The sequence below is a fragment of the Nesoenas mayeri genome (genome assembly GCF_963082525.1).
Source record: "Nesoenas mayeri genome assembly, chromosome: 1".
In the NCBI taxonomy this organism is placed as follows: Eukaryota; Metazoa; Chordata; class Aves; order Columbiformes; family Columbidae; genus Nesoenas; species Nesoenas mayeri.
In genome coordinates this window covers 34,031,208-34,056,848 of record NC_137541.1, presented here as the reverse complement: position 1 = coordinate 34,056,848, position 25,641 = coordinate 34,031,208, and the positions used below count along the sequence as shown (strand labels likewise).

At 38.0% G+C, this 25,641-nt stretch overlaps 1 protein-coding gene across 1 annotated transcript in view; it reads left to right on the top strand.

Annotated features, from left to right (window-relative positions):
* The window catches only part of LRIG3 (leucine rich repeats and immunoglobulin like domains 3), a gene marked incomplete at both ends in the record, with an annotated part of 41,737 nt that extends 16,408 nt beyond the window's left edge, over nt 1-25,329 (top strand). Inside the window, 16 exons of the mRNA XM_080352501.1 lie at nt 4,892-5,026; nt 5,651-5,794; nt 8,064-8,207; nt 8,521-8,664; nt 9,081-9,224; nt 10,497-10,577; nt 11,244-11,315; nt 11,693-11,764; nt 14,121-14,284; nt 17,923-18,243; nt 18,766-19,047; nt 19,649-20,101; nt 20,314-20,472; nt 21,547-21,690; nt 21,779-22,054; nt 25,085-25,329. Coding sequence (XP_080208627.1) covers nt 4,892-5,026; nt 5,651-5,794; nt 8,064-8,207; nt 8,521-8,664; nt 9,081-9,224; nt 10,497-10,577; nt 11,244-11,315; nt 11,693-11,764; nt 14,121-14,284; nt 17,923-18,243; nt 18,766-19,047; nt 19,649-20,101; nt 20,314-20,472; nt 21,547-21,690; nt 21,779-22,054; nt 25,085-25,329 — 2,980 coding nt within the window. The remainder of the gene's footprint in view (nt 1-4,891; nt 5,027-5,650; nt 5,795-8,063; nt 8,208-8,520; nt 8,665-9,080; nt 9,225-10,496; nt 10,578-11,243; nt 11,316-11,692; nt 11,765-14,120; nt 14,285-17,922; nt 18,244-18,765; nt 19,048-19,648; nt 20,102-20,313; nt 20,473-21,546; nt 21,691-21,778; nt 22,055-25,084) is intronic.
* Between the last annotated feature and the right edge of the window lie 312 nt (nt 25,330-25,641).

Here is a 25,641-nt window from a genome sequence, read left to right as displayed (position 1 = left end):
GAGTTTTCATTTTCAACTTTATGCCTGTATACCACAAGAAGCATGAAGTATAAGAGCAGAGACTTGCTGACATCTGGCTTCAAAAAGCAATGACAGGCATGGATTACAGAATGAAGGAGACCTTCAAAGGAAAGAACAACTGCTTGCAGCAAGGGATGTGAGAAGCCTGTGTGTGAAGGAAGCAACAAACTTGTAGACCTACCAGTATGACTGGAAGGGAGCCATAATCCTGGCTCTCTCTATTTTTGGCATCTTCATCTTGGAGAAAAACAGTTTCACTTGAAATATTTCTGTACCTAAGAGTGGCAAAGATGAGCAAAAAAAAATGGAGGTTCTTAATTCAGTGCAGTTGGATGTCTAATGGTGAGAAAAGCATGTAGTCCCATTAATATAATGGGATTTTTGTAAGGGTAGTGTGCAGCTTGAAACCATAATTACAATATTCATAATGACGTGATTGTTCATTACAGTCTGACTAATTTTAATAGTCAAATAAATAGAAGTTGAAGAAAAAAAAATCTTTTTTCTCTCTTCTTATAGGAGTTACCGAGACACTTTTTTTCTGGCATATGCTCTTCAAAGTTGTCTAGCTTTATCATAAAAGTGCCAAAACGTGAGTCTTCCAGCACTTCCTGAGGAAGTTTATTACAGTCTTGATCTTTCATCTTCAGTATCTATTATTTTTTAAAATTTTTTTCCTTAAATTTTCTTTCTCTCAGTGTCTTGATGTTGTTGTTTCTTACAAGAGCTCCAAAAGTCCAAAGGAGTTTGTGAGGGCAGGAAGGGCAAGAAACAATAGATGATATCCCAGAAGTCGTGTTACTTCAGTGGGTGAGTGGAGGGAGGAACAGGTGAAGCAACCACAAATATTTGAACAAATGTGAAAAGAGAGGCTGTGAGCTGTAGTGGCACATGCTCAGATGGGGACAGTCATGTCAGCTTTGCCTGTGCTCTGACATGGCTGCCTCCAAGCCAGCTCTAATCTGGAAGCCATGTAAACACAAGATGGTTAAACTAAACATCTGTGAACCCCGGCATCTTGGCTTCAGCACTGCTCAGAAAGAGATGTCTAGCCCTAGCAGAGTGCTTTTTTTCTCCTTACATATCCTCTTAGTCCTTAGCAAGAGACTTCACTATGATTTCATTTGTCTACTTATGAGGCAAATTCAGGACATCCAGCCTCTCAGGGCTTAGTTGAGGGACAGGAGATACTGTCCTAGTCCAGAATCAGACAGATGTTAAGACAGTTATTTTGCATCTAAAGACTTTGGAGAACACGCTGCACAGACACAGGTCTCCAAAATTCTTTCTAGACATCTTGTTTTTTAATGGATTGTTCCACTTCTAGACTCCTATACATGATCCTTTTCAGGATCATGGTGTAAGATAAGATTAAGAGGTCCTCAAAACACAGCAGATCAAGATCTACCTCAAATAAAGAGTTACACTGGAGAAGAAAATGCAAGAATTTTGTTGTTGTTGTTGTTGTTGTTTTTGTTGTTTTGTTTTTGTTTTGTTCTGTTTTTTGAGTGCGCTGAGATTTTTGAATAGAAACAAAAGATAGGACTTGAAGTCCTAATCTGTTTTGGAGTTGGGATTTCCATGTTACAGGACCAGAGTTACAAAGCTTGCATAGGTATTTCTCTTAGGTAGAAAACATAGCTCATTGACAATCTTTATCAAGAGATACTTAGTCATACTATCTCAGATCTTTAATTTTTTTTATTTTCCCTCAGCACATAAGAGCTATTATGTCTAAATGGTGTTAACTAGATTATTAACAAAATTAATATGGAAGTTGCTGTCCTTTATATTTCCCCAGAGGCACAGAAGGTACAAGTCAATAACGTCAGATGTATTGTAGCTGTTGCTAATATAGAATGAATCTTGAGAACATGATTGATAGAGCTATTATAGACGTTTTGGCCTAGTGGTGTGGTTAAAGCCATGAACGCTGAGAGGGAAAGCTAAGGGTTCTCATACCCGTAATGGAAAACTGATATTCTCTCTTAAGCTGGTATTCACACAGGCTTATGTAAAAATAATTAAAGCAGTCTGCATGCACTCTTGGGTTGTTGGGGTTTTTTGCTGCGAGTCAGGGTGTAGACGCTCAAATTGCAAGAGGCATGTTCAAATTCATGGACGTATTTTTGGTGGTTTTATCTGTGTTCCTCGATGCTCCTGCTGCTGTTGCCATAACAGGAGAAGTTGTAAGGAAGCTGCTGTGTGTTGCTGTTACTCGCACATGAAGAAATTGAGATCAAATTGCTGTAGGTCTGCTTCTGTGAGAACTTGATGTGCTGGTTCTGTTGTTGCAGGAGTTCTCTGTTGCTCTGATCTCCCCTTGAGGGTCTGTGAAATGAAACCAGTGCACTGTGTGCAGCTCCTTTTGTCTGAGCACAGTAATATAACAACACTTCGCTGGAAAGTTGTTTTTTGGGGGGGAATTTTTTGTTTGTTTTGGTTGTGTGTTTTTTTTTTTTTTTTCTCCACAGTGAACAAACTTGTATGTCATTGTGCCAACACAAAGGATAGTTTGGTTTTGCCTTGACAATTAGATGGTGATTTGGTGGTTATGAGGAAGCCAGTACATTGTTTTTATTTGATTTACTTAAGTGATGATTGTGAAGAAAAATCAAATTAGCATTGAAGTTTCTCATTTTAACTAAAATTATGCCTTAAAGTAGAACTGCATAGTCTTCCAGATGTGAATTATAGCACTGAAATTTTTTTGAAGGGAAAACTGGACTAGAACATTGGAGCAATAAGGAGCAAACCATTCAGGTATTTTGTATTTTAGTAGCTTCTACAAATATGAGTAACCAGGAAGGTGCAGTGAGGACTGGTTTGATTTGATTTCTGTTGTGAGATGGAATAGGATTGGATGTGTAACTCTGTTACAGTGAACAAAAGAAGTTACTTTCTCCGCACAATATGACCTTACCATCTCCAAAAAAGAAAAATGTTCCCCGAAACAAACAAGCTGGAGTTTTTTGTTTGTTATTGCTGTAACCTGGTCTGTGTCAGGTAATTTGCCAGTTAGTTTAAGTGCTAATCTAAAGGCTGTGTAAGAGTTTTATTCAGTTCCATTAGGTCCAACCAAACTTTGTAATACAGGGGCTATTATCCTGCCGGTTGTGAGGAATTTCTGTTTTAAGGAGCAGTGCTGACACAAAGACAGCACTGTGCGAGCCCTCTCTATAACTGAGCACTTTCACACTGCAATTTAGGAGGCGTGCAGTTCAGGAAATTGCTGGCTTCTGCTGGAGCACACTTTTACTGCAAGGAAAATTTTATTCGTCACTCAAGTAATTGGCAGTTTTAATACCTTGTTAGTAATTACCTTATAAACAAACTAATGCATAAAGGCAAAGCTCTATGACCTGTTATCTAACTCGCAGTGTTATTTGGCCAGTGGAACTGACACATGGCGGTGGTGTTTGTTGTTGTTTTTTATTAAGGTAATTTGTTTTCATTTATTATAAATACTTTCAGCTAAGAGTTAAAGAAATGCAGTGTACCTCTACCAGACAGCCTGAGGAATGAAACATGATACAAGCGCAGCGTTGGAGGGGCTGCAAGATCACTTACCCATTCCCACATGTGGTCAGAAGGCCCATTAATCTAACTTCTGGTTCAGTTTTTGAGTCAGGACTTTTTTTTTTGTCTCGAGCACTAATCCCCCCACACTCCTTCAGTATGGGAGGGTTCTCCATGCTATCCGAAATGTGTGACTTACTATTTGATCCAGAGCAAGTATTTCCAATAAAGGCAAACACCTTCCAGAATCAACATTCTTGTTGATAGTTTTACTGAAATTGCCTTTGCCTGCAATCTCTAGAAGCTGCAGAGAGCTCATAAATTTTGATTATTCATCATACTAGGTACAGAATGTACCACAGCCAGAACTGACTTGAATTTCCCAAGGTAACACAGATCGTTTCGGGTTATGTTCATTTAACTGGTCATGATGGGTTTTCCCCTATGTACGATTAGTCCCAAACGAATAACCCTATTAATGTTGCTGATGTGCATGTATGATTCTATGCATGCAACTGGGATGGAAAAACTGGTAGGTTACTGGGTATGAACATGAAACATGATCTCTGAAGAAACTACATTTCATTGGAAGTGAAAGAAGGGGTATTCCTTACAGTAGACTAGGATACCAGTGTCTTTAAGCAGTTCCAGTGTTTTTGTTGTGGACTTGGGTGTGATACTTAGCTGAAGCTTTACCAGACAAGAAGTCTAGAACATCTGGAATAAGCAGAAATCTAATTCTTTGCTAACTCACAAGAAAAATCTATTGGATGAAATACTAGGTCTAATTGCAAAATTCTAGAATGTCTTCCTGAGGAGGTGCACTATCGTACACAATTTCTAATCTAGCTCTGTTTTTCTGGAAATTCTGTCTGATTTTCACACTACAGGAGTCTTCAAAAAATGAAACACTATATCTAGATACTATGATGTTTATTTGGTTAAAACAAAACAACTCTAATCTCATTTCATTACAGTACTGTGAAATACTCTTCAATGCAAATAGTGGGTATTTCTGCTGTTCAGAAGTAGATGATCATAGTGTTTCACATCTTGTTCTGAAAGCCATGAATTGCAGTAATTGCATTATAATGTAATTTTTTTCATCCTGTGTGCTCAGAACATGTTCTAAGAAATGGTGATCAACATTTTGACTTAGAGCATTCCACTTTGTGATTTGGGATGACTAGAAATGAAAATTGTGTCTAGATAAACACTTCATTGGTTTTCTTTAATTATAGATTATTTTCAAGTGGGGGAATTAAGAACTAACTCTCATCAGAGTCCTGTGTAGTTAACAAGTGTTTACTCTGGAAATGACAGTCTTTTGACCGCTGCCCTTAAATTTCAGGACTAGCAACAAGATTGCCAACATCTTGTCTGAACATCTGAAGCCATTTCAGAGTCTAGAAACTTTGGACCTGAGCAACAACAACATATCAGAGCTAAAAATATCATCTTTTCCATCATTACAGCTCAAGTATCTGTAAGTAAACATACTTTATTTCTTTCAGGTTACTTTCAGAAAACTTGTTGGAAAACTTATATGGGCTGCTGTTTATTAAGGTACTAAATCATCTTTCAATTAGGCATGCATTAAGTATTTATTCCTACTTTCAACTGTTGAGTTTAGTGTAAGGTACTAACTTGAATACATGAGTTGTTGCAATGAGATGTTTTAGTTTATAAAAAGTGAAGGTCATTATCTTGAGATTATCTTTTGAGAGAAATAATTATGTAATGAAATGAACTGATGTTTCCCATGGCCGGGCTAATGTTGAGTTATGTGGTGTTTGGTGGACTTCTTTCAATCTACCTTAATTCTTATTCAGTAATACTACAATGCCTGAGCTATACTGAATGAGAAGAAAGTAATGGTGTTGCGATGTGCTATCTTCTGCCAATAATAGACTACTGCAGAGTAGAGCAAAATGTTGGTGGTGAAACACTATTTGACCATAGACTGATCTGTCAAGAGCTCTAATTAATATGATAAATGAAATTCCATATATCAAGGAGTAGACAGCACAAGAGCTTTGTGTTTCACTACTTGGTATTGAGAATTTATTAAATAACTGTAAATTTAACCTTCTAGACGTTGTTTCAACAGGTACATTAACAGTAACCGAATAACCTCCATGGAGCCTGGTACCTTTGACAATTTGTCTACTACACTTCAAGTATTGAAACTGAACAGGAACAAAATTTCAGCAATCCCTCAAAAGATGTTTAAACTCTCCCATCTGCAGCACCTGTAAGTGCAACCTACAATTGACTAATTGTTTTCAGATTTTCCAAAGCACTGGCAGTGCTTGAACTTTAGCCTTTAATTTAACCAGAGGCAGAGTGAGACAGACACAAAAAACATATTACTACAACCCTTACTAACTGCAGCTTTGTACTGAGCAAAACTAGTCTTATATATGGGTGAGATGTGAATAGTCTTTGTGTTTAAAATTGTGTTTGCCTATTAAAAGAAAGAGAAAAAGTCTGGAGAAGGGGTAGTAGCAGCATTCCTGCTAAAAAGCATTGGAAAAATGCTAATTGAAGTTAACTTACATAGTTCACTACAGCAGTCACTTATTTTGTGCTTTCATGGTGAAATGAGGAGAATTAATGTGCTTTTGAAAGATATGACAATAAGCAATATGCTTGAGTAAAAAGACCTCCATCATCTTTACTGATACAATGCTGTCTTTAAATGTTTTACTGTATAAATAAAGTCATTTAGTATAGAAAATGCTGGAGAAATCTCTTCTTCAGGTATTGGGGTATTTTTGGTGTCTTTTTTGGAAAACATAAAGAGTGCAGAAAGTTGATAAGATAATTATTTAATAAATATTAATAATTATTTTCCATATTAGATAATTAAGTAGAAATTATGAACTCTCTCAGATTAACCTTGAAAGTGAAAGGTCATAAGAACAATGAAGTCTTAGGATGCTTTACACATCTGGAAGCAGTGTCTATGTGTTTTATATATAGAAATGTAGGAAGAGTTTGACTCAAGCTCCAGTAGAAGAGTATGAGAACAGTCCTGCAAAGCTCAGGATTTGTTGACGGTCTTAGCAGGCTTTCTGATCTTCAGATTCAGCTGAAATGTTGGAAGTTGATGATATTCTTGCCTAAGCCCATATAAGTTGATGATATTCTTGCCAGTAATTTGTGTTGCCACCTGAAAGAAGTATTCAGAGGGTAGTAGAGGAGAACTGAAGGCTGTTCTTACTGAATGTTCTTCACTGCTTATGCACATTTAAACACAGGAAGAGTAGGGTTCTCTATTAGGTATCTGTTAGCAGGTACGGTTCATGTTAGGCTGCCAGAGAGGAAAGCTGAAACTCTGAAAAATAATTGTGGTATAACTACAAAGAGAGTATTATTTAGGCCTTTACTTCATATGGGGAAGTAAGTTTTAGAGGAGAGGATCCTTCTTAGTTTTGTAGGATGCAGGCTGATAGATCTGAGACCTTCGTGAAGCAGCAGATGATCATGTGTTGTATGAGGGCCTTTTCTTGGTTATTGTCTAATCCTGTCTCTTCATACTATATATCAGTTGTTGCTAATAAACAAACTCTTAATTTGGCAAATGATGAGTAGTTTAAAATTCACTGTTATAAAAACAGTTAACTTTGTGGCTGTGTGAGGCTAGGCCTCCCTTTTCATGTAGCTTGGAAAGTCAGAAAGCTGCTTGGGGTTGATGCAGGGTTTGGAGTTAAAAAGTATCAAAGCCAGGGAAGTGTTGTGGAGAGCAATGGACACATTCCTGTGTAACCTCATCTAGGTGTTCCTGCTCCGGCAGGAGCATTGGACTGGCTGATCTTTCGAGGTCCCTTCCAATCCCTGACATTCTGTGATTCTGTGAAAATATTGAGTACTGCTGTCACTGCAGCTTGCACTCTTGTCTAGTTGTGCCTTACAGCTCCCTTCCCAGATACACACAGGTCCCAGCTTCTGACCTACAAGGGGGTGTGTAGTGGCAGAAGGGCGAGTGCCAAAACCAGTTCAGAAAGAGGGAAGGAACTATTTGTAACTAGTTGTGGAGAATGAGAGAGGAATGTGTAATGAATGTTTGGCTCTGGACTCAGAAAGAGGGATCATCCAGGATGTTTATTTTTGCCTAGTTATCACAATTGAAAGTTTTAACTTTTCGTTTCAGGCTGATTATTGATTGCAATTACAAGTTAACCTAGTGGCTCTAATGCTGGATAAACACAAGGAACTTACTTTCATTTTTGAATTTGTGAATGGGATTAACCATGACATTCTAGGTCTACAGGGATTCTTTAAATCTGAAAATCAAGGAACTACCAAGTACTTGTCCTCAGTTTCAGAAAGGCAGAAAAGTATTAATATGGTTAAACATAATGTATTACAGTACATTACAGTTTGATTTTTATTACATCTTGTCTCTGTTTTATGGGCAAGAAAAGCATTTAAAAAAGGTTTGTTTCCGGACAGGAAAGAACGGTTGTTGGCATGCAGGTAAACTTACTCTGCTGTAACTGTAAATTTTATTGATGCAGGGAGCTGAATCGCAACAAAATTAAAAAAATAGATGGTCTTACCTTCCAAGGACTTCCAGCTTTGAAATCATTAAAACTGCAGAGAAATGGAGTTACTAGACTCATGGATGGCGCTTTCTGGGGATTGACCAACATGGAAGTCTTGTAAGTATCAGCCTTTTTCTGAGAGATTCTGCTGCTAACATATTAAGTAGAATTGCACAAAATGAAGATAATTTCTTGGTGAAGTTTAAAGATGTTTTTGGATTAAATTGTGATTTGAAGAGCAGCAGGCAGTCATTGGTGACTGTGTGTTACAGGACAGCACATTCTGAATGCATGCATACAACTCTAAATGTAAATAGAGGCTGCAGCTCTCTGGCCAGTATCATGAAGTCAGGTGTGGACCCCTGGCAAAGTGTACACACTGCTGAGTTTCTGAACCTTATGTCTTTTATCTGTTTGTGTGTGTTTGTAGGCAGCTGGACCATAACAACTTAACAGAGGTAACTAAAGGCTGGCTTTATGGCTTGCTGATGCTGCAGCAACTCCATCTCAGCCAAAATGCCATCAGCAGGATCAGTCCTGATGCCTGGGAATTTTGCCAAAAACTCAGTGAGCTGTGAGTAGCTTTTATTTTATTCCAGTTTTGAACGCTGGGTATGTGCCAAAGCATGAGCTTCTTACCACTCATGTGTGAATTTTTCATAACAAAGTTTCCAAGGTGACAATAACTTTTTTGTATGTGAGACAGTTACATTTTGTTGAAAGAAGTTGAAACCAACCATGACTGCTTCATTTCACTGTGGCAGTTGTACTAAAGCTGTAACACAGTCATTTTCAAATGAAAGCAATTCATTCTGCACTAATTTGTGAATTGTTGGAAATGATATACAAGCTTTGTGGTCAAAAATGGTGTAGGTTTTGTGATAGTTGTAAGGGGGAAAAATTTCTCCCCTCTGAAAATTCACCTTGTTGAACTGAGTAATAAGCGCTGCAGCATAAACATTCAAATATATTTTTTCCTTGAATTTGCAGAGATTTGACGTTCAATCACTTAGCAAGGTTAGATGATTCAAGCTTCGTTGGTTTAAGCATGCTGGTTGGACTGTACATTGGAAACAACAAAGTAAATTACATTGCTGATTGTGCCTTCCGGGGACTTTCCAGTCTACAGACTTTGTAAGTTGACAAACTCAATTTTTAAGGTCAAAAACCTTGCAAAAAACCCTCAGTGTTTATAGATTTTTTTTTTTTTTTTTTTTTCTTCTTAAGAAACCTTTTGTTAACTTCCCCAGATCAGCATATTTTTCTTACAGTAGGATTTTTTTTTCAGAGGAGTTGGGAGAGGGTGGGCTTCCTCTTCCATTAAGGCTGAGCACAATGGGTAGTGGTAATTATGATAGGAAATTTCAGTAGCATTGTTATGGGAAAGGCATGTCACCATTTGAAGGCAGCAAGCAGCACTACTACCCACAGCTTTAGGGATCTGGATCATAGTTGTGTCTTAACTGAATCAACATTTTCCCTCATGATAGAAATAAGAAGACAAAACACAAAACTGTGTATTACTATGGATGCTGATGCTTGTCGTGACTGGGCAATTGCTTTAAGCATTCAAGCAAAATAGCATTTCTTGAAGGAAAAGAAAGAAGTAAACTAATATGAATATAATCTGCTTCATTAAAATCTTCCAGTTATCTACTGTTGACCCATCTGTTCACCAGATGAATGAAATGGTTGCGTTTCCCTCTAGGCTTTGAAAAGGGTGCTAACACTTTACTTTCAGGGGTTTGCTCACATACTCACACTTAGGGCATCTAGCAAAGATGCAGTTTGGATGTGTGTATGGTCTGTTTTTTAAGCATATGGGGAAAGAAAGATCATAAAAAGAGGAAATCAGAGACTTGGGAAGTGTCTAGGAGTTAAGTATTAGATTTTTTCCTACTAGGATTCTTTGCTGACACACTGTTCTTTTCACAAATCTCTAATCTCTTTATGCTTCACAGGTAATTAAGCTAGTGTTGTGGATGTTGTACAATGTAAAAATGATTCACGTATTAATAAATCTCTCTGTGTTGGTGTGTGAGTGTATTTTGTTTTGAAGAAGGAACCGCTGATCCCTTCCTATGACGCTTCTCCTCTTATGACAGCCTTGTATCTGAATACTCTTGTAGGGGAATGTGGGTTTGTGTCCTACTGATTCTTAAAGTTGTTAGGTTTGTGATCTGTTTAATTATCAGTGGCAAAAGTAGTAATAGTCTACAAAATCTCTTAGTAAAAACTGAAATGAAATAGCTAATCATGAAAAGTTTATCTCAAAGATAAATGAAAAACAACCTACCAGAAAGCTATTTTAGAAATTGTTTTAAATAATACATGCTCTTGAAAAAGTATGTACCTTGATCTTTTTAATGGCTCATGTGGATTGATTTCTCCTCCCCCCTTAAACAGGGATCTGAAAAACAATGAAATATCATGGACAATTGAAGATATGAATGGTGCCTTCTCTGGCCTAGATAAACTTAGGAAGCTGTGAGTATTACTACAACATTTGTATCTCCTCATCTCTTAAAAAAATTAGCTTAGAATATGTGTGTTTCAAGGGACAAGCCCAATACCTAATGGTATTATATTTTCTATAGCCAAGGTGATTTTTTTTTCTCACTTAACATTTTGTTCTCTATAAAATGTTCCTGTTCTATAAAAGAAACTCCTGATTTGTCAAGTCAAGCTAATCTGAACTGTTTTAAATATTACTACTATTTATGTAAACATTTTTCAAATAATAAAGTTTTTCCCATAATAGGAAGTAATAAGTGCATTATATGACAAAGACATAGTGACAGGGATAGTCTTTGGTAAATTAATGCAGCATTCAATGGAAATGGCTTCATTGCATTGAAATCTTTGGATCTAGATTAATGAAATAAAAAGATGCGTACGTGTATACATTAGAATAATCCATATCACTGAACTGTACACATTAAATGTCTTCTAAAATAATTGTAAAATCTAGATGTTTACTCAAGGGGAATAAATGAGCATCTTCTAGAAGTCAGGCATTTTGCTGAATTGGAGAAGGCTGAGTGGTCAGTATTAGTCACAGTTTAGAAATAAAGGCCAAATACACATTTGTTCAGCTCAAAAAATGCTTCCATTGTGTTGCATCTTTTTATATCATGTACCTATGTATTTCAGGATACTCCAAGGAAACAGGATTAGATCCATTACGAAGAAAGCATTTTCTGGTTTGGATGCACTTGAACACCTGTAAGTAGTAGAAATTAACATTTAACCCAACATGGGAAAAACTGAATTTTGATACTAATTGAAATAAATATAGGACTAACAAACTTTACTTATGACTTCGAATGAAATACAGTTACCCTGGTTTCTACTGTGACCTTGAGAATGTTCTTGTATTCTAGAGTTATGCTGAAGATAAATTTTGGAATTAATTTTAGGAAGTGTTATTTATTAAGCATGCTATAAATCTCCTTAATCCTGTCTCTTTAGTTTTTAAGCTAGAGGATCCTTTGTATATCATTAAGGTAGCAAAATATTCATTGAGTCTTAACTATGTTCAGTTTAGTAAATTCCTTTTTCCTACTCTGATGTTATTCTTCTGTTCTTCTTTGTTTTCCTAGAGATCTAAGTAACAATGCGATTATGTCAGTTCAAGGAAATGCATTTTCACAAATGAAGAAACTCAAAGAATTGTAAGTTTTTCTCTAAAGACATCACCTCTATTAAATATATATATCCATATAAATAAAAGCCTTGTAAGATGTTGCCTGTTGTTGTGATAAACTCCCACTGTAGTTGCTCTGAAGTCATGTAAAAAGAGTATGTCAGTGTGTTGGTTTTTTCTTTTATTTTTTTATGTGATTACTGTATTTAAGGGAGATAGCGTAGGATAGGAGGCATTCATTTTCTGCCACATTTGCTGTCTAGAGTCCTTATTTTAAATTGGCTAATCTCTAATAGGTATTAGATAAGGGAGACTTTGATGTAATGTGCTATAAGATCAGCAGTGCTATCACTGAGCTAAAGCTTACTGGACCAGTGAAATGCAGTGCTGTAATTCTTTTGGAAAGACCTGGTTGTCAGTGCTTGTAATTGGGTCCTTCTATTCTGTAGTAGCAAAGGGGCAGATCTTTGGAGAAGTCATGAAGCGGTCACTGGGAAGAATGTGTTCTTCTAGTGAGTTTTGGGGTTTTTTGGTCCTCTTACCATCTTTTTCTGTTGATCAGTGCAGAACAACACTGTCACTGTTCCCTGTGTTTTGAGCACAGCTAATTCTTACTTTTGCTTATGTCTTGTCTCCTCTATTGGTATCAGCTTTCTCTAGTCAGATCTGTTGTCCTGAGCTGCTCTGTGGATAATCTGTCAACAAATGGAAGAATAACAAAAAGATGCTCCTCTCATTATTTAGCACCACATCCAGCTGTGTCTCTAAAACCTGTTGTACCAGGGACTCCCATCACATCCCTGGGGAGGTTGTTCCAGTGTATGATTATTCATATTACAAAATACTTCTTTCTTGTATCTAGACAATATTTGGCTCCTCTGAATTCAGTTTGTCAGCCATATCCTGGTGTAGCTGCAGCTGCTCTAGGGAGCAGCAGCCGTGCTTCTACCCATAGCCAGGGGTTTCCTGCCTTTCCTCTTCCTTGAGTTGAATCTAGTTGTGTCACTTGATTAGTTTGTTGAACTCACCCAGCTGCTGGGCATTTGCTAGACTTGGCCCACGAGAAACAGTGAGAGCACAGTACTGACAATTAGGGATTGATATAGATTATTTGAAGAGTGATTAAATGTGATGGAATGACAGTCTAACGCTGCTCCATGAGGTGTAAGATGCTACAAGATCTCAGACTCTGAATATCTCCGTGAAATAACTATTCAAGATTCATTGTTGTTTTTTGTTTTGTTTTGGATTTGTTTGTTTTGTTTTCTGTATTTTTCTTGAAACACCTGGAAGACATCCATTATGTCTGAGGAAGATGTAGACAGAGGGAAGAAAGTACTTCCCCAGAAGTAAGATTCTATGGTGTAAGTTCCTATCTAGTAATTTTATTCTGAGGTCCCTAGAGAGTAAATCTGAAAATAATATGACATATACTCACTGTATCAGGGTAGCAAAAACTGCTGTGGTTTCTCTGCCTCCTAAGAATAACAGGAATGCCCCTAGAATTTCGGTGAAAGATGACCTGTTTCATCTAAATGTGAAGTGAGGAGCTATCAGTGTTAGTGTGGAAAGAAAAGACCACAGAGACACTCTTCCTTTCTTCAAGAAAAAAAATCAAGAATTGGTGTGTCTTCATTTATCTTTAAAGTGGTTTCTCTCTCTGGTTCCATAAATTATTTTTACTTTTCCTTCAAAAACAGATAAAATTTGAAGAGAGGAATTACATTACCCACTGTGTTTTTTAATGTTTTTAAGAGTGATTCTGAGTTTTCAGCCAAAACTGAGAATCCTTCCAACTTCAGCTCCTGGTTCTAGATGCTTCACAGAATATACCTTTGCTTTCCTGTTGTTTTTTTTTTCCTCCCTCTGTGAATGTAGCTATTCACATAGGTTAGGTAGGCTGGTAACCAGTTCTACGCTTGTTATTTCAACACATGACTATCCTTCATCTCGCCACTCCCCTTTTCAAATATCCTCCCCAACATAAATTCTGACTGAAATGGAAATGAGTGAATGAAATTGTCTCAGAATTTTTATGTGAGCTTCCAGGGTGCCTCCCTTCTGCACTGTTCTGTGTGCCCATTCTGTGTGTCCTACTGCTGACTGTAGTTTGGTACCCAAGACACTACAAACACGCCTGACTGCCTGGACTCATATTTGTAGCAGAAGCTGGGAGTTCAGGATGACATGTCTACTTTGTAGAATGTAGGACTCAAGACAATGTTGTCACCTCATCTGAGCTAAATAACATTGCTGTCTTTTTCTTGTGATACATGTATTCAGCCTAACAGTTTAGTTTTGTTATTTACGTGTGCTCATATAGATCTTTGTTATAAAGAGAAAGAACAAGCAAACAGCCTTTGAGTGTAATTGCTTTTTCTTAGGCACTTAAACACGTCGAGTCTCCTGTGTGACTGCCAGTTAAAATGGCTGCCACAGTGGATGTCAGAGAACAACTTTCAGAGCTTTGTAAATGCCAGTTGTGCCCATCCACAGCTCCTAAAAGGGAGGAGTATTTTTGCTGTCAGCCTGGATGGATTTGTCTGTGGTGAGTATAGCCTCTATTCCTCATTCCATAGAACAAATTTTGTTGAATGCATTGATTTTTGTTCTGTTCTCTTTGGTATGTTTTAGTTTCTCTAACAAAATGGAGAAGATTTAGTATTTGTTAACATTACTTTCTCTGTTCCCAAACTGTGACGTAGATGCTCAAAGCTTGTGGCTTTGTACAAGATGGGGATTGACAGTTTTCTGACTTCTATTTCATGTGCAGTTTGCTTACATTGTGCATAGCATAGTGTGCAAAGGAAAGCTCAGTAGTTTGTGGTGGTAAATGTATATTCCTCTAGATTAAAAAGTTGGTTATTGTTTAGATTAACAGTCATTTTGAAGTGAGACATATTTTGGCAATCTTAAGATGCAATTCTTGGGTTTGATTATTTGTAAGTTCATACTTTGTCAGTCTTGGGGTTATTCTAGAGCTGAGAAAATTTGAAGGTAAAATAGCCATATTGGCTTCAACTCTGACCTTTTTGTGTGTGTTTGTTGTCTATTTTAAAAATTATTTGGACCATGTAAGTTATTGCCTGTATGTAAACTATATTTTAAAACCTCCGATTACCACAGTTATGCTACTGATATCTTGCATTTCAGTACACCAGATGGTAAATGCTAGTGAAATATTTTTACTTTAAGACATGAGGATTTGAGGTGATAGTATCCGACTTAAAAATGGAATTTCTCTGTGTGTTTAGGAACATTCGTTATCACCTATATGTTCTCTATTTAAAGCAAAGCGAAACTAACTTTTCAGAGTAAAGATGTGTGTTTTGAGGGATATGATACATTAAATGGGAACTTTGAAATTATCAGGAAATTAAAAGCTAACTGGATTTTGCATACTTTTGTTATATAGATTTTATTTTTCTTATAAAGAAAATTCAAACTTTCTATTCTTTGGTGATAAAACAGTAACCATATTTGTCTTCTCCCTCTCATAGCAAATATGACCACATAATTTTTACTGTTGCCACTCATACCCTTTTTTTCAGTGGGAAAGCAGGCACAGAACATAGAATAGTGTACAAAAAAAAATAGTTTTCTCCCTTCCCATTAGCACTCAGATGTTTAATATATTAATGTTCAATAATGCGTGGATGGTACATAATCTAGTTGCTGCTGAAAAAGGGAAGTTGACACAGTGCCGGAAATTACAGATTACTCAATAGCTAATGGAGTATATATGAAGTATACATCCTCATTTATGAGAAGCCTGTCCTGGCAAGAAATTAAATTGGGGGATTTAAATATATGTGTCTTACTTGTTAAACCACAGGGGACTTTTAGCTTCTGAATGCTATTTGTAATGAATTAATTAAAAACCCTTTAAGATATATTAGCAAAAGGGATGTACTGAGAGTAAGCTGTTGCATTTAATACATAAAGTAATTGCCATGCAGAAGCAACTAGAATCTCTTAATACAATCAATGAATATTTTACTGTTTATTAAATCTTTAAAGTGTGCTATTACTAGACATTTGGGCATGCACACCTCGCCTTATAAGTTTATAATGGCCACTTTTGCTTTTATAGAATTTTCAAGAGGAGTTTTAAGTCTTGTCTGAAATTAAAAAAAAAATGTTACATATAATTTATATGGGTATATAAATCCTCCAAATGATGCCAAGTTACATTTTTGAAAACAGCTAGGAGATAGCAGGGAGTCATCCTAAATTTGTTAAAGGAAAGCACATGTTAGGCAAGGGTTCCATATCTCTTAAACTAAAATAAATAAATAAATAATAGAAAATCTGTGTAATTTCTGCTTCTTAATATCATGTCTTCCAAGCTGAAACAAATCATGAGACACTTCCATACTAAAGATAACTGTGGAAGAAAAATAGAGTAGATACTCTTTTGACCTATATTAATTATTTCAAGTTAACGTAGTGATGCTAAAAGAGCACCATCTAGGTGACGAGTAGCTTGTTTTCTGTTACATAGTAGTCAAGTGGCTTCTATAAAATGAGAAATATATTTCTCAAAAAGAGAAAAGTCTTATCCTAGAGCATTCTTCTGTATTCTGTAATATCTGCTTATTTGAATGACTTTTTCATCCTCCCTTCTTGCCAAATAATTAAGATTTTAAAATATTTTATTATTCCATGGATAGTACAGCTAAAAAAGAATGAAGTGTGTCTGTCTTTTCACAAGGCTAATTTATTTACGAATGTTCTACTTAGTTATCCCTGTGCAAAGTCAGTGATAGCATCAACTCAGTTTGCCATAGAGGATTGGGTATGAAACATAAAAACCAAATGTCCTGGGAGATTCTGAAGGCCCCCTGCTTAGTGTCCCAGATGGGGGATCTATGTTGCCCTGTGGCAGGAGCGCAGCTCCAGACTTGCAAGTGTTTTGCAGGCAGCTCAAGTTCAGGCTGTCTGCACATCTCATTTTCTTTTGTAACACACAGCATAGAGGTTCTTCAAGGAAATAAGGCTTTGACCCTGGTATGTTGTTCCCAAACAAATGAGACTGAAGGAAGCAAAGTGGCTGGGTAAAACCTGACTCTGCAGTGCAGGCAGGGCTGGATGTAAAGGAGTGTTTGGGGCACAGGGCTTTTCCCATAATCCCTCTCAGATTTGGGCCTCTGTCTTTGTCAGGAGGTACGAGACATCTTGAAAGCTGGGAATAGGCTAAGGCTTTTGCATTTGATAGTGGAAGCATTTAATTACCTACTCTGTTTGTACATGCAACCACAGAATGTTAGGGGATCGGAAGGGACCTCGAAAGATCCATCTAGTCCAAACCCCCAACTGGAGCAGGAACACGTAGATGAGGTTACACAGGAACATGTCCAGGCGGGTTTTGAATGTCTCCAGAGTAGGAGACTCCACAACCTCCCTGGGCAGCCTGTTCCAGTGTTCTGTTACCCTCACTGAAAAGAAGTTTCTTTTCATATTTAAGTGGAACCTCCTGTGTTCCATTTTGTACAGAGTTAGCAGAATAAATAGTTCAGAAGGCAACTAATTCTGTAAACTCACAAAGTGGCACTTTGCAAGTAACTTTCCAATAGTAAAGGGACTTTCAGAAACAAATATGTTGAAATTCTTGTGTTCTGCCTGGTTAAGGGATCTTCAGCACTGCTGTGTTAGTAAGGTGGATAAAACAGCCACAAATCACTGGAACAGTGACTTTTATATGTACTTGTTTTTTGTGGGTTTGGGGAATACCCTCGACTTTAACTTTCAGTTTTCAATGGCAGAAGAAAGATGCTTTCAATAAAGAAAAACTCACAGCAGCCTGAGGTGTTAGGAAGATGAAGGGTAGGTTTCATGACTGACATTCAGAATAGTTCTTAGGGATGTCAGGGGGTAGTTCTCCCCTCTTCAGTGCTGCTGTTGAACAAGCTGTGCACACAGTCTGCTTTTAAATGTGCTTGCTCTTCAATAAGAGATGACTTGGCACAATAAACTCATAAATATGGCATCTTTAAATTCCCTAAGGCTAACAAAATTTAAAACAAAAGCATTCTGTGTCTATTTTATAAATATTAATACTTATCTGACTCTTCTATCAAATCTATAAAACAAGGCTTATAAATTCTTCCTAGAAAGAATCCTCAGGCCTCACATATATTTTTTTTTTTCTCTTTCTCTGTGTCACTTTTTCTCCCTTCTGTGCAGATGATTTTCCTAAACCACAGATCACTGTCCAGCCAGAAACCCAGTCAGCAATCAAAGGCTCAAATTTGAGTTTTGTATGTTCAGCAGCGAGCAGCAGTGATTCCCCAATGACATTTGCGTGGAAGAAAGACAATGAATTACTGCAAGATGCTGAAATGGAGAATTATGCACACCTTCGGGCACAGGGTGGTGAAGTGATGGAGTACACCACCATCCTGCGACTGCGCAATGTTGAATTCAGTAATGAAGGGAAATACCAGTGTGTTATTTCAAATCATTTTGGTTCATCATACTCTGTCAAAGCCAAACTTACAGTAAACAGTAAGTATGTTACTTTTTGCTTGGGGACTTGTAGAATGTTTTTAATCAAGATAGGTAAACACAGTTTTTTATTCCATTCTCATCATCTGTGTCTTTTAGAAAATCCCTCAATAAACTGAGATTATTTCTTAAAATGTAGCTATTTCCAGCATCATTCAGTTTTACATCTGGCCCCACTGTGCTGAACCATAGTATAGGAAAAAAAACAAATAACAAACTCAGTTCATAGTAAATCTGACAGAATCTAGGTAACAAGATGGGAAAACATTAATCTTTTATTCACAGGTGAAGTGTATACTCTGTTTCAAGGTACTATGGAAAGATCATGTAAGAGGCTGTAAGAAGAAATGAGATTTTGATCTAAACGGTCTCGCAGCTCCCTCCCTTTCCCTTTGCTGCCCACTGATAAATTTAGGTTGTATGCTTCACCTGCGTCTTTAGCCCAAGAAGAGTATTAAGAAAATGCTGTGCAAAAAAAAAAATTTAATTTATTCATTTTTGCTGTCACTAACTTTTCTGTAGTGCTGCCTTCATTTACGAAGATCCCCATGGACTTAACCATTCGTGCCGGGGCAATGGCACGATTGGAATGTGCTGCAGTTGGGCATCCTGTTCCACAGATTGCTTGGCAGAAAGATGGTGGAACAGATTTTCCTGCAGCACGCAAGAGACGCATGCATGTCATGCCCGAAGATGATGTATTCTTTATTGTTGACGTAAAGATCGAGGATACAGGCGTTTATAGTTGTACAGCTCAAAACACTGCTGGAAGCATTTCAGCTAACGCAACGTTAACAGTACTAGGTAAGACATTGGCAATCCTTAGTGGCATAATCTCCTTGAAGAATGAAACTATTGCTGAGCACTTTTAAAATCGACAGCTGATTAAAAGTGGCGTTATTACAAAAGTGCTGTATAGACATAAATTTTCTGAAATAATTTGTATTGATGCATATAGATAGAAATATGTACACCAGCACACAATCACTATTATGATACAAAATAATAAAAGTTATGTTTCTCAGTATATACATAATGTCTGATACAGTGGGAGGAGAGGGAGTGGAAAAGAGTACTGTTGTTTAGAGAGAGAAGGTTTTGTTTAACTTTTAATTTAATGACTTTTTTTAGCCATTTTTAATGTAGTTCTCTCCAACCTTGAGCATGAGTTTGGCCATTTTACCTTCCAAGGTCATCAAGCATCTAGGTCTGATCAGTTGACAAGTAAACTACAGGCTCATAAGTTCGAATTCCTTGAGTGTGTTTTTCCTGAGAATGAGAGTAAGCTTCATTAGGCCTTACTGATGCATTCAGTTTAGCTATTCCTCTTGAGCTGTGAAGGACAAGGACATATTCCTGTTCTTTCAAGGTCATTTAGAATATAAGGTTTATGCTTTCTTTTCAGAAACACCATCATTTTTGCGGCCTTTGTTGGATCGAACTGTAACAAAGGGGGAAACTGCGGTCTTGCAGTGTATTGCTGGTGGTAGCCCTCCACCCCGACTGAACTGGACTAAGGATGACAGCCCTCTCGTGGTAACAGAAAGACATTTCTTTGCTGCAGGCAATCAGTTACTAATTATTGTAGATACTGATGTAGAAGATGCTGGAAAGTACACTTGTGAAATGTCTAATACACTTGGAACAGAGAGAGGCAACATCCGTCTCAATGTAATTCCTACTCCCACCTGTGATTCTCCTCCAAACATTGCCCCATCACTTGATGATGATGGATGGGCCACAGTTGGCATTGTGATCATAGCTGTGGTTTGCTGTGTGGTGGGCACTTCCTTGGTGTGGGTGGTCATCATCTACCACACCAGAAGAAGAAATGAAGATTGCAGCATTACAAATACAGGTGTGTAAACTGAGGGTTTGCCTTGGAAAGGAAAAAAAAATGTTTGTGGTTGCTTTGCAGTGACTTTATTGTAGGAACATTTGTATGCTTTGACTCAGCGTCAGAAGAATGAATTGCTTGTTACCTTCAGCACTTTGCTGACAAGTTTAAAAATGCTTCTGCAAACTCTGAAGTATGCTGATGGCTTTTGTGTGTATTTTCCTTCCCGACAGATGAAACAAATTTGCCTGCAGACATTCCAAGTTACCTGTCATCTCAGGGGACACTGGCTGAAAGGCAGGATGGATATGGTTCATCTGAAAATGGCAGTCATCATCAGTTCCTCACATCTTCCATGGGAGGGTATTTTTTGCAGCAGAGGGACGGTAATGGTAGGTATAAAATGTTAAGCAGATATTCCACATTGCTTGAGTAGCTGCAGTTTGGCTATTGTCTTTCTAACTAATAGAAATAACATTAAAGAATCATCTTCACTGAAGTTGAAGAGAAGATGTGGTGTTTATTACTTCAGTGAGATAATAACAGAAACCTGGTTCTGTTTATCCAAATCACATTATGGCTTTGCTTAAATTGTGAAGTTTTTGTCCCCTCTCAAGGGTAAATTTAAACTGATGATCACATTTCCAAAACAAGAGTGTCCAAGAGGAATTGCAACAGCATGTCTTCCTCTGTGATAGCTTGAAAAGGATGCTTTTAATGGAATGTAGGTATGGCTGGTAATAGCAGTGTAACTTTAGCGTAATATAACTGATTAAACTTTGCTGATGGAAAAGTCATTAGGGTCAGAGTCAATAAAGGATTTAAGGTGACTGTAGGTTAAAAGCTGCAGTACTCAATATTTGTACATCTGGCCCCTGAGAATCCAGAACATACCTGTGTTAGAGAGGAAAAAGCACCTTCAGGCAGAAGTTGGGGCAGGTGGGAATGGAGCAGTGGTGAGACAGTTCTGCAGTTGTAGAGTAGTGAGAAGAGCAGCTTCTTTGTGGAGCAGGAAGCGCAGACCATGTCTATAGCTTTCTGGAACCGCTAAGCTGGAAGTCAGTATAGCTGTTCGAGCAGCTCGTGACTCCTTCAGACTCTTCCACCCAGGACTTTCTCATGAGCTCTCTGTGCTCCAAAACGTGTCTGTGTGACAGAGCACGAGTCTGGCTTCCAATGCTTTAGAGGAAGGAAGCTCCTGGTTCTCATCCCTGTGGTTAGGTCTGTTTCTGTTATCGAGGGACTGTATGAAAAAGCAAAGTGTGACATACATTCTCTGTCGAGCTAATTAATTGAATACTTGCTAGTATTAGAGTTCTTGTCAAAAGGTTAGGTTAAACTTAAGTTCTAAATACACTGTGAAATTTAGTTGAACAGATGGTGTTCTTAAAAGAACAAAACGTAAGAAACTGTAAGCTGAAATGTAATAAAAGACCAGATGCTGACATGTCAATTTTATTTTTAAGGCATTTGCCATCTAGATAATGGCAGCGAAACAGACTTGGAGGGTGTTGCAGATCCATTCCTGTGCCATTATCTGGGGACTTCAGGGACTTTGTATTTAAAAGGAAGCACATATGGCTCTGAGGCCTTTGAAGCATACAGCGCAGGTAAGTTGGGATAAGGGAGGAGTTTCAGTCCTGATTTGATTTTGTGCTATGATGAATCTATATAAAAACAATTTTTCATTTTCTTTAGGTTGCAGCTCTGACCAAAGAACAGCATGCCTGGACCCTTATGAGTCTGGATATTTAAAGAAAAAAGAATGCTATCAATATTCACCTTCACTGGAAGATCCCTTTGACCGTTGTGCTGGCATTATTGGGAGGCAGGCTACAAGTAGCAAATTGAATAATACCATTTATACTCAAAATGAAGGAACTGGACTAAAAAGCAAAAATCTGAACTTAGATACATTTGATTTAAACAGAAGTTTGGAACCCTCCTCTGTTATCAGTAACGGCACTTTCATGGGTATGTTCTACCTGTTGGTTTTCATTCAAGCTGCTAGTGTCCTTGCTGTCTTATTGCCTACTTCCAACACTAAACAAAACTGATTTTTCAGCTCTTGCTTTTCCAGTCTAACAACAGGTAATTCTGTAGTAGTGTTTAGATGCTCATATAGCTAGTGTTGGGGAAAAAAATAACTTTATGAAGTTTTGCATGGGTTTCTTTATTCAAGTGTCCATGAATTTCATAAGATAATACAGCATGTGCAATGTGAGTACTTTAGAAAAGAGGAGAGAAGATACAGGAAGTAGCTGAAGAAAGGCCCTTTGAGAGTTGGCCTCGACCTTTTGGATGTGTTCTTGTCTTCTAGTTTTGTTTTCCCCTCTTCCTCCCTGAGCACCTTGTGATACTGCAGTATCTATTTTTTAAGGCTCACAAAATTGACCTGTATATGTAGGCTCGCTCTCTGCTGCAGTGCATGAGGACAGTTGGATGCGCTAGAACTCAGGGTGTCTTCTGGATCCTACTGGGAGTTAGCCAAGAGATGGCCCCTATCCTGTGTTGCAAAAGGAGCATCTTGGAGCTTGGTCAGAAGCAGAACTGACGTACAGGGAAGGAGTCCTCGGGTTAAACATGGTAGTCCAGTGAGGTGGTTCCCGTCCAGGTGTAATTGTGAGCCGCCTTCTGCTTCTCAGGAAACTGGACTTGTAAGGACTATTAGATAAAATATCCCAGATGCTTAAAGTTCAGGAACAGGAAAAACTGCTTAATGAGCATATTTAGATCACCAGGAGATCTTAATAACTCATGCTTATATAAAAATCTCTTCAGTGGTGTGAGTCTTGCCTTTAATATAGCTGGCAGATTCCCATAAATGTTAGGATAGTTACTTAAATGCACCTTAATAAGCTTTAGGCACACCAGTAGTTTTGCCTGACGGGCAAAAGGTGTGTAAGGTTCCAGGAGGGCTCAGGGCAGGTGGGGAGACTTGAACTCCAGTGTATGAGGATATATAACACAGCGAGCCAGAACTGTTTACCCTTCAAAGTATGGCACTATGGAACAATGTGATCTCTACCCCACCTTTGTCTTCTTTCCTCATGAAGTGTATGACAAAAGAGTTCCTGAAGCTTAATTCAGGGTTTACAGTTTTAATCCAGATTGGAGGGAGAGGTGGAGGGAAGGATAAAAGTGTTGCTTTAATTTTAAAGGTGCCTAAATTTGGGGTGTTGGGTTGGTTGGTTGAAAATTCACATAAGCCCACATACTGCTTTCATCCCTGTGATATCTGAGCGCCAGGTGCAGCCCTGGTACTGTGGATTGTCTCCCCACTGGTGTGTCTGTGTAGTTGATCAAGGTCTTGGTCTGTTGGCTCTGCAAGGGGACCTGGGGGAATGTGCATCACTGGGCTCTTTGTTCTCAGGGGGTGGGGAGGGAGGGAGCCACATGTTTGGACTTTAAAACATTGCAGATGCCGTGACATCTGTCAGAGGCCCTGGGACTACACATGGCCTCCTGGCTGCCTGCTGCTATTGCTGTGATGGGACTGTGCAGATAGGGCTTTACCACATGTCTCCTGCAGAAAGTAGTTTTACTGTATGTGGGTACACCAAGGAGTTAACACAAGCTTGAGGGCTCATATTCCCCTTTCTGCCCTAAAAACTTAGGCAGAGCTACTTTTTCTGTCAGTTCTCTGGTCTACTGCCCCACCTAAGTTGGATCGTAGTTGCCTTGGATGCTTCATAATCATTAGCATTCTTCACACGAAGAGCTTATGGTTAGATCTTGAAGGTGGTGGCTGTGGAAGAAGTCTTCATAGATTTCCTGTCTTTAGTTCTGAATTTGCTTCTCCAGCATCATTGCCTTCAAATTCAACCCTCCTTTTGCTTCTGCAGTCACAATGAAGACAGCTGGCTTTAACATCATTGTTGATACATGAGCCAGAAAGTTCACAGCTTGGAATGTTTTTTTAAGACAGGATTCATTTGTAGCTCTGGTGCTGTGAGGATCATCCTTTCATGTTGTGGTAGGAGCAAAATTGCTCTGCAAATTGCTGATGCGAATATGGACCTTGTCCAAATACATTCTCAGTCTTACTTGAAACCTCTGCTTCTAGCAAGTAAGCAAAACTAGAAGTTCATCTTTTTTGGGGTGCAAAGCTTATTAATGATTGTAGCGTTACTTTATTAATAAAAACTGAGTTCTTCAAAATCAGCCCATGGCACATTGTCCTCTGAAAATAAGTGTTTTGAGTATCACATACAGACACTGTGAGCTGCAACAGCCCTATCTTTCTTCAGTGAAAAAAGCGAAGGCCCTTCTTGCAGAGGTGTTGACACTAACACCTTCCCAATGGTGAAGAGTGACAGGCACACTAATTATTTTCTGGCTAGCAAATCCAAATAATTATTATCAGAGATTTAACTGAAATGCTAAATTCTCTTTGGGCTACGTCTATTCTAGCCAGTTGTGGGCAGAGATGAACAGGTGTGAGTGGAGAATTTGGCTGGTGGGAACCTTTATAATAAAGGGAGATGCTAGCCAGAAAAAGATTGTTTTAGCATTCAGATTGCACAGTGGGGGGGATGTCGGATAACCCTACATGTTTTATTTATTTATTTTTGCTGAACTGCATGGCAGATACATGTGCCAGTCATTCAGTGAAGAACAAAATAGGGACACTGTTGTGACTTTCGCATTAGAAAGTGTCTTAAAATGTGTTTGCAGTTTGGTTGTGTGCTCATCTCCTCCCTAACCACCCTCCCCAAATTAAAATGGGCATAGGAGTAGTCATGAAATCAAAAGTAATGGAGTTGTGTGTGGCTATACATTTACTTTGGAAATGTTTTTGATGTCTCAGATAGCAGAATCTTGCTTGTGATCACGTGGGTATTTTCTTTTAAAGGGTAGAATAACAGTTAAATAAAATCTCACCTTGGTGAACTTTCGCTTGTGTTGATCCTTGGCTTGCATTTTAATGTGCAGCACTTAGTGAGACACAAAAATGTTATCATCAGTACTTCTCTACTTACTTACTCATTTGCTGTCTTTCAGGAACATTTGGAAAGCCTTTATGGAGGCCTCAGCTGGACTCTCTTTCAAGTTGTAAACAGACAGCAAACTGCCAGCCAAAAACCTCCCATAATAATCCTCATGCCTCACTGGACTTTGATGCAGAGGCAGATGAAGATGGAAAGGAAAGGACAGTTTCTAGAGGAGAAAACAGCATTTATACTTACAAACAGTCCTTTGAAAACTTTAGGACTTCTACTTTCCAATCCTGTGATTTGGATACATAGCTCCTTTTGGACCTGCCACTGGTTTCTGGAACCAAAGAAATACTTTGACGTGCTACTACCTCAGTGTTGAATTTTATTTAAAAAGGGAATAAGGAAAGGAAGAATGGAAGAAAGAAACCACATCATGCTATGAATACAGAAGAAGCAAATGCATTGTTATTCAAATACAGCATAATTGCCAAAATGTTCTACATTTTTGTACAGGGAAAACATTCCTCATAAAAATACTCTATTTCTAATTATTTTATAGCTTTGTTTAATGCAAATAATATCTTTTGTAAATTAATGGTGTAAATAATACAGCGTATGTAT